Source organism: Podarcis liolepis (genome assembly GCF_965112155.1).
Source record: "Podarcis liolepis genome assembly, chromosome: 2".
Classification (NCBI taxonomy): Eukaryota; Metazoa; Chordata; class Lepidosauria; order Squamata; family Lacertidae; genus Podarcis; species Podarcis liolepis.
Genome location: NC_139555.1, coordinates 55,360,837 through 55,373,088, shown reverse-complemented (window position 1 = coordinate 55,373,088; position 12,252 = coordinate 55,360,837). Strand labels below are relative to the sequence as shown.

At 45.2% G+C, this 12,252-nt stretch overlaps 1 protein-coding gene across 4 annotated transcripts in view; it reads right to left on the bottom strand.

Annotated features, from left to right (window-relative positions):
- Positions 1 to 701: 701 nt before the first annotated feature.
- FGF1 (fibroblast growth factor 1) overlaps positions 702 to 12,252 on the bottom strand; it is a 51,858-nt gene continuing 40,307 nt past the window's right edge. For 3 of the 4 annotated variants that reach the window (XM_083487934.1, XM_083487935.1, XM_083487936.1), the window contains 2 exons: positions 4,487 to 4,590; positions 702 to 2,974 (listed from right to left, as the gene is read on the bottom strand). In XM_083487934.1, coding sequence (XP_083344060.1) covers positions 2,780 to 2,974; positions 4,487 to 4,590 — 299 coding nt within the window. In that variant the 3' untranslated portion in view covers positions 702 to 2,779. The remainder of the gene's footprint in view (positions 2,975 to 4,486; positions 4,591 to 12,252) is intronic. The other variant, XM_083487937.1, reaches the window with a different exon arrangement.

Below are 12,252 nucleotides of genomic sequence, written 5' to 3'. Positions count from 1 at the left end.
CAGCATGAGTTTGACCAAACTGCAGGAGGCAGTGGAAGACAGAAGTGCCTGGCGTGCTCTGGTCCATGGGGTCACGAAGAGTCGGACACAACTAAACGACTAAACAACAGCAAGCTGCTGAGGGATAGACCTGCCCTCTATGCATTTGCCTAAGCCAAATCTGCCTATCTCTCTCCACCCCTTGCACCTATGGTTGTTATAGGATCCCAGGCCTGTCCCAAATCAAAGCAAGAAAATAATGAGACACAAGAACGCATCCCTGCAAAAAGGCCACTATTTCATCTATTGAGGAATGTTATTAGCAAATGGGCCTAAAGGATTTCAGAAACCTGCAGTGATGGTTTAGGAGCAGATGGTCCAATGGGTAACACAGAGTGCCCTATGTTTGGGTTTGTTCTGGAACCAAGTGTGACTTTTTGGAAACACTCAAGTAATGACATGAATAACCCTTACTGGTGTGAGATGTAGGAACTGACAGTGGGGAAGCACTGAGGGTGTCCTTTGGTAGTGCCAGATATGTTGAGGTACAACAGAAAACAGATTGCCAGCAAATTAGTGTATCACAAAAGCTTTGATTTGAGCACTTTTAGCCAATTGATTTTTGTTTTTTGATACACTTTAAATTTTCTATTGTATGCTTTTATAACTGTATGCCACTTTGAGATATGTTTGTAGTAAGCGACAATTAATGTAATTAGTAATGATAAAATAAAACTCAGGAAAGGCAGAATGTTTAATCAGAAGTTAATCTGCATGCTTTGCTGCTGTGGAAAACACACTGGGAAATCCGGAAATAAGAACAGCAAGATAGCATAGTTTACCTCCCTTGGAACTAAAAACTGTGGCATGCCAAATATATGGCTGATCAAGCAGCTTTTGAAATTCAGTAAAATAATACAGATTACAGTACTAATACCTAGGGAAGAAAGCGATTCATCTGTCATTTTGCAACTGGTCAATTTGCAATTGTATCCCCAAACCACTCTAGAATGTGCAGATGTTACATTCAGATGTTATGTTTATTAGTCTTGTCCTCTCCTTCAGCATAGAGCTTATGCCTGTATTGTAGGCAGATAAATAGGCTCTTTTGAGAAATGATGCTGAATGCATGTAGCTGGGAATGGGGGGGGGGGGTTAGGTCAGGGCCAAAGTGCATTATTTTGCTCCCACTTTTGTGTGTTTAGTCAACATTGAATGCAGCATCTCTCCAGCCCCTATAATGATCTAGAGTCTACAGTAATGGCATGCAAACAGGCCCACCCTCCTTCAAAATTGTGGAAATCAATGGAATTTAAAGAGGTCACGAAACCTGGGATATGACCTGCAAATCACAACAAGGTTCCATGTATCTTGCAAGGACAGAGAAAAGTGCAAGTTCTCTTAGAAGGTCGTTGGAAATTCAGTTATTTAACCACACAGTCATTGCATACAGTTAAGCTGGTTGTTTTTATGCCTGCAGCAAGTAAATGAAATATGAAATATGTGGCAAAATATGACTGCAGATGAACAATGAATTCCTATCACACTTCTCTAAGTCTGTTCCCTAGGGAAATCTGCTTTCTACCAGAGCTCCTTGCCCCCACCACTCCCCCAAAACATCAGGCAACCAAAGAGCACGTTGTTCATTGGTTCTGACATAGCTGATCATGTAACGGTGACTGGTGGAATAAAGCCCCATCAGCCTGGAGCACCAAGCCCAGCTGCAACACTCGTCCTAACTGGGGGCTCTTATGATGGCTGCACCTACCCATAAGCAGTGCTGGCCTTTATCACATGGCCTGTGGGCCTTGCCAGCTCCAGATCTCTGGTTTGCCTGGGGTTTTCTGGGGCTCAACAGACTGTGCTGGTCTTGAGGGGTGGGGCTAAGTGTCACCATCAGCACAGTGCAGACCACATCTTTAATGCCACACTGAAATCAGCAGGATTTGGGCTCATGGTTAAACTTTCATTGCTTCCAACTGGAGTTACATTTGTATATAAATGTTCCACTGTGTTTTTATATTTGTTCTGTGTTTGCTCATTTTCCTTGCCAAAGTATTCGAGATCTTGTCTTATGCAGTGCTTTTTTTCTTTAAAAAAATGTTTAGGGGTACTTTCATTTTCCTGCTCATATTGAAATACTGCCCCTCAACGAGGCCAAACTTAGATTCACAAAATGTTTAGGGGTATGCGTCCCCCTGCGTCCCCACCAGGAAAAAAAGCACTGGTCTTATGTAATATACACAATATTGATTGTCTACAGTTAAAATGGCCTAATAATGTAGATTGTATACAGTATTATTAATAAATAAATATATATTACAGAAATATTACCAAGAACCAGAGCAATGTTACTTTTTAAGAAGCAAGGATCCTGGTACTATAAGCACACAGTTAAATTTGTTTTAAATAATAGGATAGCTTCAGCATTGTTGATTATGATTCCATGTGATACACAAGGATTATGAAAAAGCTGTCTGGAAGTTAGATCATATGGTTTAAATGCGGGTTTCAGAAAAAGGGGAGCTTTGCTACATATATGACCGTAGAAGCTGAACACCAAGGTACGTTCTGTTGTATGACTATTAAGTGACCTGGTTCATTTTGGAGGCAGTGCGTCTGAGATGCCTGTGCACTCTGCTTGTATACATGCATGTTTTATGGAATTGCTTTGCATTTCCCCCATCTCCCACATCTTTTTCATGTTCCCCAGCAGGAGGGAGAATCGAAGGAAAGGAAAGGGAAAAGTCTACTGGCTGCTTCGGTCTAAGGAACATATTTTGCTACGTGGGGAAACTATCTAATCAGGTGAAACTGGCAGGGGAAGGAAGAGGATTGCCTTTTGGCCATAATGAGTCCGCGGTCCCAGTTTGCTTTTCCCATTCTTCTTCAAGCCGACAAACCAGTTTTTATCTGCGTGCATCTTTGATGTGTAGGTATTGTAATGGTTTTCTTCCATTCTCTCCAGGAACAAACACTCTTCCGTTGGCAACTGCTGAAGAAAAGAGAAAGAGAGAGGTGCATTCATAATGGGAAGCAAATGAAGCAGCTGAGTTCTCCGTCAGCAATGAAGGATGGTGCCGGCTTCTGCATCAAGCAAGTGCTCTCTCACACTTTTCGGTGCATTTCCCCATCACGTTTTTTATTGGGAAAAGTCTGGTTTTTGGGGGAAAACAGGTGTGTTAATTGTGCAGCCTACATTTGCTGCAGTGTGACTGATAGTGAGAGTCTGGAAGTGCCCTTCTGAGTCAACAGTGCGGTGCAGCAGCAAAAGAAGCTAATGCTGTTCTAGGCTGCATCAACAGAAGTATAGTGTCCTAATCAAGGGAAGTAATAGTACCGCTCTATTCTGTCTTGGTCAGATCACACCTGGAATACTGTGTCCAGTTCTGGGCACCACAATTTAATAAGGATGTTGACAAGCTGGAACGTGTGCAGAGGAGAGCAACCAAGATGATCAAGGGTCTGGAAACTAAGCCTTATGAGGAGAGCTTGAAGGAGCTGGGAATGTTTCTCCTGGAAAAGAGGAGACTGAGAGGAGGCATGACAGCCATATTCAGATATCTAAAGGGTTGTCATATGGAAGAGGGAACAAGCTTGTTTTCTCGTGCTCCAGAGGGTAGCATCCAAACCAGTCACTTCAAGTTACAAGAAGGGAGATTCCATCTAAACTTTCTGACGGTAAGAGCTGTTCAGCAGCAGAACAGACTCCCTCAGAATGTTGCGGACTCTCCTTCCTTGGAGGTTTCTAAGCATAGATTGGATGGCCATCTGTCATGGATGCTTTAGCTGAGATTCCTGTATCACAGGGGGTTGGACTAGATGACCCTCAGGGTCCCTTCCAACTCTGCAATTCTCTGATTCTGTGTTGATCCATGTGATTGGGAAACCTGGATGGAACATAGGAAGCTGCCTTATAGGAAGTCAGACCACTGGTCCATCTAGCTTAGCGTTGGTCCATCTACACTGTCTGGCAGTGGCGCTCCAGGATTTTGTCAGCCTAGCCCTAACTGGAGATGCTGAGATTGAACCTTGAACCTTCTGCCTGCCACTATGATGCTCTGCCACTGAGCAACAGCCAAGATGGCAGCACTAACTTTTTGGCTCCACCTATCTGTTGTTCTGCAGGGTTGTTTCTTTTCAGCCCCTTCTCTATCCTTCCACCACTCCAGCCTGCTGAGTGAACAGCACATACAACATCTCTGACGCTTGTTTATCCTAGGGTTAAATTTGGCTCAGTGTCCCTAATGGCATCACCCTCTGTGATTTGGCAGCTGGAGGAAGAAGCAGCATTGCTCCTTCCAAATACGAAATCCAATATCTGGAAGTATTTTGGAACATCGCTTCTCATTATTTTATTTATTTTTCCAGAAATAAAGCTGGGCAAAATGTGGCAACCCAGCTGCAAAAACAACAAACAATGTCTATTTGCTGCTCGTGGGCTACAATATATCTGCAAACCTCAAAACCTCCCCCAGTCCCAGTCCCACAGAAACCTCATACTTACCGAGCCATATAAACGGCCATTGGCATCCATGGCCAAGTAGTGCCCAGACTCTGTGCTCTTTATGTACACCTCACCCAAATTTTCCGCACTTAGCAGCAGTTGAACTGCAATAGAAAATAATAGTAAGAACAGCAGCAGGAAGGTAAAGCAGTGGTCCAGAGAAGTAGGAAAGGATGTGCTAGCTTCTCTAAGCTCCTTGGAGGAAAAAAAGAATGTGGCATGGGTGTAGCAATTGAGACCTGCAGCAAACTATTGCAGTGTGTGGACTGTTCCTTGCTCAGCTTTCCAGTCTTTTGTAAAGTCATTCATTACAAATATCTCTGTTTCCTTCTTCTCCATGGTTGCATAAAATCCAAATCTGAGGGGATCATTTAGTCTTTTGGTATGACTCCTTTCACATTTCTGGACCAGTCATCAGCATTTAATGCCTCCCCTTAAATATGAACCATCTCACAGAAAAAAGTAAGTTAGAATGGCTAGCCCAGTGTGCCAGGACAAAAGTTATGAAGGGGAATATGCACCCATGCCAGAGGTTCTTCCAGTGGCAGGGAATTATTTTGTTAAGTCACATTCAGATGACTCAATCAGATGAACCATTCCCCTGCTGAAGGAGAACTTGACAACCCTCCAGGATCACTTGGGCTGTGCAGTAGCTCTGAATGCACAGCTACAAGTAGATGTGAGAATTGCAGCCAACAGCCATTTATGAAAACAAGAACTGCTTCCTATGGGAGGTTGCGGGTAACGATTCTTAATTCATATTCATGTTGCTGTTGTTGTTTTAAGAAATGTGATCTTGCAAGATAAAAGATGATGCTGAATCCTCTAATGACTTTGTCTTTGAGAAAAAGTTGGCTGCTCATGCCCAACTCATGACAAACACCAAACAGAGAAAGAGAGAGGAAATTACATAATATTGTCAGGGGAAAACTGACTTTATTTATATTAAAATTATTAAACCAATCCTTTATTTTATATAACAAACTCCAGTGGGTAATTTGGGGTCAGTAACAATGAGGTGAGGAGACACGGGTGACGTTGTGGGTTAAACCACAGAGCCTAGGACTTGCTGATCAGAAGGTAGCAGTTCGAATCCCTGACGGGGTGCGCTCCCGTTGCTCGGTCCCTGCTCCTGCCAACCTAGCAGTTCGAAAGCACATCAAAGTGCAAGTAGATAAACAGGTACCGCTCCAGCGGGAAAGTAAACGGTGTTTCCGTGCGCTGCTCTGGTTTGCCAGAAGCGGCTTAGTCATGCTGGCCACATGACCCGGAAGCTGTACGCCGGCTCCCTCGGCCAATAAAGCGAGATGAGCGCCGCAACCCCAGAGTCGGTCACATCTGGACCTAATGGTCAGGGGTCCCTTTACCTTTACCTTTAACAATGAGGTATGGGTTTTTTTGCCATAGATATCCATTAGCCACCTTCTCTCTCTGTCTCCCACGATCTTCTTGCTTCCTTTCTCTGTCTCCCATTTTTTCTTTACTTTGCTTTAAAAGGGACACCTAGCAACAATCTGGCAGTGGTGCCACTGGTTGCAATCCACCACCCTGTACAGCAGCCCTGTTCATGTCTGCTCATCCAATTCAGCATGACTATTTCTGAGGCAAGTGTGTTCAGGATTTGCATGTGTGCAAACACAGACATACAGAGGGAGAGAGAGAGAGTGCGTGCATGAGAGGAAGGGGTGAAAGAGAAGATTATGTTTCCCCTAGTAGCAGCCCATGCCTCATTAAAGAAGACCTCTTTCTGCTTTTGTGGCTGTTTTGTGGTGTGAGTGAGAGGATGGACTGCTTATCACTAAAAGAAACAATTGCTGTTTGTACACATCATTCCATGTAAATGGGCTCTGTTCACTTCAACAGAGTCAGGGCTCTGGCCCTGTACAAATGTCATTACAAAGATTAGTTCAATAGGTTGTGGAAAGTGAGGGCACCACCCAAGTTTACTTACGTCGTCAGCCCAAGACTTGTCCTCTGTAACTAGGGTTATTCCGCTGGCACATACCCGCTTAAGGAGTTTCCTCTGTAAATATTTTTTCATCAGGATGTCCAAGTTTAATAGCTCATTTACGCTAAGCTCATTTCTGGCACAAGCTAGCAAACATACACCCTTTAGAAAGCAACACTGGCTACACGCAACATTTTTCTGAGGAGGGGGGGGGGAAGAAATCATTGAGAAGACTATAGTGCGCCAGTGATGCATGGTGGGAGGGGTGTGTGTGTGTGTTTTCACATGGAGCTAATGCTTTTCCTAGTTCATAGCTGTTCTTCCTCTTACAGCTTGCTGACCTATTAGGGAGTAGGAATCCATCCTTGTTACAACACAGCTGGACACTGGGAAGGCCTGGAAAATCTTTTGCTACCACAAAAATGAAGCAATGGCTACTGTGTTATATGGCCTTTTCAAAAGGATTAGACAAATTCATGGAGGAGAGGACCTCCAGCATCTGGTGGTGGTGGCTAAATGGGACCTCTGTGTACATAAGCAGCATCCCCCTCAATACCAGATGATCAGAATACACAATAGAGCAGGGAACCTTTGGCCCTCCAGATGTTGCGGGACTCCAGCTCCCATCAGCCCCAGCCAGCATGGCCAATGGTCAGGGCTGATTGGAGCTGGAGTTCAACAACATCTGTAGGACCACATGTTTCTCACCACTGTAATAGAATATGGCCCCGCTTTTCTCCCCACTCCATTTTTAAAACAAAAAATATTTGCCAATATAATAGAAAGTAAGAGGAAAAATAAACACTGCCAGCTGACTCTATCTTCAGGGTCAGTTTCAGGGAACAGCATTGGGTGGTTGACTTTTGGCCCACCGGCAGTTGTGCTGTGGGGTATCATAGGGTATTATCTGGTCCCCAATGCTGTTTAACATCTATATGAAGTTGGAAACAGTCATCAGGAGATTTGGAGCAAGGTGTTACGAGTATGCTGATGATACCCTTTTTGTTAACATCTGAATCAGGGGAGGCTGTGCACAATTTAGTCTTGGTGGTGTGCTGGATGAGGACCAATAAACTGACTCTGAATCTTGGCAAGACGGAGGCACTGTGGTTGGGTGGTTCCCGAGTCCAGATAATTTATCAATTACTTGCTTTGCATAGGGTTGTATTTCCTCTGAAAAACCAGGTTAGTCGACTGGGGGTGCCTCTATATCCATCTTTGTTTCTAGACCCAGGTGACCTCAGTGGCTAGGAATGCCTTCTACCAGCTAGGGTACATAAGATAGGTAAAGCTATTTCTGGACCACAATAGACTGACTATGGGCTGGTAGCCTATTGGACTACTGCAATGCACTCCATGTGTGGCTGCCCTTGTGGTAGGTCAGGAAGCTGCAGCTAGTGCAAAATGCGGCAGCTGTACTGCCCACTGGAGCAGAATATTGCCAGGACATTGTTCTTAAAATCTAAGTGCAGGTCTTTTGCACCTGCTTCCAGGGCGACTCTTGGAGTTCTTGTAAAACACATAAGTCTGGAGTGGATTCTGTTTTTCTTTGTTCTGAACAATGTTCCCCTTCCCCTTCTACACACACACCTATCTGTGAAATCAGTGCATTGTGAGTGTGTGTTCCGGTGCATAAAAACAATATTGTTGTGAAGTGGGGAAGATCTCAGCTTAAAATATTTATCTATCTATGTGTGTATACTTGCCAACTCAGGATGGCATTCAGGGCATCTGATGAAGTGAACTCTCAACATAAGAAATTTGACTGGCACTACATCCCCTCTGAAGCCTATTCTTGATATCTCTGCAATTAATGGTAGAGGAGTTCCTGCCATATTCTTTATGTTCTGCTGTGAGCAGCAAACCTTTTCTGAGGTCCACAGAACTCCCTGAAGGCAGTGGGACTGACTGATGGCTTTACTTTGAACAACAAAACATATTTCCCCTGTGCCATGTAACTGCTTTTGTGTGTCTGCTAAGTTTGGAAGACGTTATGCCCTTATGAAGACCATGTTCTGAGCAGGGAGTTGGAACTAGTTGACCCAAGGATTCTCTGTGGGATGAGGGGGCTCTCTTTTCAAACAGTGCAAGCCCAGACCCCATATTGCATGCTGAGCTAGCTACACAGGGCTGACACCAAAGGTCAGCATCAGGGGCTGTTCAGTGATGATGGCAGTGCAGTGGGGCCACTCAGAAATGTGGCTCTGGAGCTGGTGCTGCCTATGTATTGCAGAAGAGAGAGGTGTTAGCAAATACACTTGTCGGGAGGGGTGGACCTCTGTATTTCAGAGCATGTCTCTCCTCCTGCATCTTGCCCAGCTTGTTCCTTGCAAACGGCAGGCAGGCTTGTGTGCCTTCTGCAGATTTCCCTCCTTGTTTGCTTTCCTACCTCTGTTGCTTGAACAGGGTTTCTGAAAGGTTGCATGCCAGTTTACTCTGGGTTAGAGACTTCCCGTCTGTCCTTTGCTATGTTTACTCAGGATGAGATCATCTTCGCTCAGTCCACTGTTGAGCGTGTGTGTGAGAGTGTGAGTGTGTAAATGGCATTTATAATTAAACCTCTGCCATAAACTGACTTCAGAAACAAACCAGAGAGCAAAGTTGGGGCAGGGGAGGGAAACCACATATTCCTGTGGCTTTCCTTTAAAAAAGAAGGAAAAAAGAAGAAGGTGCTTTTCTTAGAATTTGGAGAGCGCGTCTGACTGCCTCCTGTCAGCACATCCTGCAGCAGGGAGCCCAGCTGTATTCCAGTAAGTGCGCAGCAGCACAGAGTACACACACAGGGCAGGAAGAGGCTCCTCCTGTGAAATCAGTGCATTGCAAGTGTGTGTTCCAGTGCACAGGGGAGCACGATGCATGTCAGAGCTGCTATACCATCACAACAGTTGAGCTTATTGTCCTGTCTTATCTTCCAGTATCAAGCTGCCAATCTCACCCGCCAGTTTCCTGGGGCAAAGGAGTTCCACAAGCCTCCCAAGCATTTTGTGACCGTAATAGCGTTGGAACTTCAAAACGCAGATTTGCATGGGTGGAGCCGTAAGCCATACATCTGTATGTATGATTTTGTAAAGAAAAGAGCCATTTCTTAATGACATAGATACAGGTAGAGTTCCACAGCTGCCTTGGATCGTAGAATTGTACAGTTGGAAGGGACCCTGAGGGTCATCTAGTCCCGTGGTTCCCAACGTGGGGCACATGCCCCACAGGGGGGCAATTGGATTTTTAAGGGCAGCAATTCGAGAATGAGTCAGGCCTTTTAGGCTTCTGCCACATGAAAAGGATTTCACTTTTTGAGTAATAGGAATTATATGTCATGGAGTGGGGTGGGGCATCAGGATTTTAGAGATGCTCAGGTGGGGCATGGCCAAAAAAAGGTTGGGAACCACTGATCTAGTCCAACCCCATACAATGCAGAAATATGCAACTGTCCCATACAGGGATTGTACCTGCAAATCTTGGCATTATCCTCACCACACTCTGAGCTATCCACACACACCCCTTCCCCAACCTGGCATCTGCCAGATGATTTGGACTACAGCTTCCATCAGTCCCAACCAGCCCAGTGAGCGGTGGGCGGTTTTATTCATTCATTTATTACATTTCTATCCCATTTCTCCTCTGAGCAGCACAAGATGATGTACATAGTTCTCGCCCCTCCCCAGTTTTTATCCTCACAACAACCCTGTGAAGCAGCTTAAGCTGAGAGACTGTGACTGTCCCAAGGTCACCTAGTGACTCTGGAAGGATTTGAGTCCTGGTCTGGCAGGTCCTAGTCCAGCATCTTCACCATGACACACACACGTCTGAAGGGTGTTGTAGGTCAAAAGATCTGAAAGGCATCATGTTGAGCAGGGGTGCCCAACTAAGGGCTGCGGGCCGGATAAGGCCCGAGGGACTCATTTATCCGGCCCGCACCGCCTCCCGCTGCCGCCGCCCACTCTTACCGGCACTGTGCTGCGCAGCTGCCCACTTCCGGGTTGGAGGAGCACCGGAAATAGCTTGTGCGCATGCGCAAGTGTTATTTCCAGTGCACATCCGGGTCGGAGAAGGCCTGTGCACATGTGCACAAGCTATTTCCGGTGCTCCTCCGACCCGGAAGTGTGGCAGAAATAGTGTGTGCGCATGCGTATGGGCACGCGCTCCTCTGCCCTCTGGCCCACTGCGCAATGGGCGCTGGAGACACTGGTCAGTAAGTTTGCTGACCCCTGATGTTGAGGAAGGATGCTAAACACTAGGCCATATTCATCAGGCAGCATGGGAAAACTGATTCACATTACAGGGCAACACCCAGTGCTTTTCTTCTAGGAAAAAATGGTGCTGGCACTGTGTACCCTTGAGTACCCCCAGAAAAAAAAGCACTGGCGAGAAGCTCATTTTTTTCCTGCTTTGCAGTGTTATGGGTAGGAAACAAGTACTTTATTACAATAGTCATGTGACACAGTCCACGACGAAACTGGAAGCAATGCATTTGCTCCTAACATTGTAGTTTGGACATTCATGAAAGGCAAAGGTTTGGGAAACTGCTGCTCTTAACTGATCAAGGATAAAGTCTCTCTTAAAGCCCCGTTTAGTCAGTTTAGGACATTCTTCAGAACACACGGCGCAAGGAGCAAGCACTGAATCCCAGTAAGGGAATAAAGTGTTCTTGTCCTAAGGAGGAAACTATTGGCTCCCATGCATTCTTCGTCCTTCCCACTTCCTCTCTCCATCATGTTAAAGCACAGAATAAGCATTTCAGCAGATTCTGTTCCCTCAGGAATCCATTATGAAGTGCTGTGTAGGGGGAGAGGAAAATGGATCTTGTGTTGAGAACACATCCTATACAAAAGAGCGATAAAACACATTCCTTATCCATAGGACCTTCAGTTACTGTAGGGTACTGTATATGGTCCCCAAACATGGAAAGTAAATTGATATGGTCAAGTAGGAAATATGGGCAGGTAAGCTTTAAGTGTTTTATAATATTGTTGGCACCAGTGCCACGACGGCTGTTTTTCATCACTGTGCTTGACCCATCCTGAAGGTCATAAAATCATAGAATTGTAGAGTTGGAAGGGACCACAAGGAGTCACGTAATCCAACCTCTTGCAAAGCCGGTCAGCTGAAAACTGGGCAAGGGCGCTGGCTTCTATGCGTAAAGTAAAAGGTAAAGGTAAAGGACCCCTGACAGTTAAGTCCAGTCGCGAAAGACTCTAAAGTACTCCTCCGTAATTCTACGAGTGTATGTATTTAGTTTTGGGGGCTGGGGGAGAATGCGTTGAAGGCAGTCTGTACAAGATCAGAGACAATTTTATTCTTTCCCATATTCCAGGATCCATCACTCATGCTAATTAATGATTTTGAACCTGAGCCCTGGAACAAATGAGGCCCAGGTAAGTGCCTGATTTCCTCGGTGTTCTGGGATACAGGGCATCATTTTTTCCGAGGTTTAGAACAGGCACCATGTTCCCTGTGCTTTGGAATTGTAAATGTAATAATATATACAGGGCCAATGAGGGCAATTATTCAATAGGTTTGATTAAAATGAGCAGGGATAAGGCTATACAATCAAGACTAACAGTACTTGCAAGAGATTGCTATGGTAATGCTGCTGGCTGAAGCAGGCTAAGGGCTGAGCTCGACTTTATAAGGGACATATCGCTGCCATAGATCTGCACCTCGCCTAGTAAAATTTCTTGTAAAAGGCATGTTCAGTGTAACAGTATCCCGCTGAATTTTCTCCACTTGCAGTGGGTTGGGAAATGCTAAACAAAGAGATCTCACTCCACACATTTCTCTGACTAGATACTGTATGGGAGAATGGAGGGGAGAGATGCTG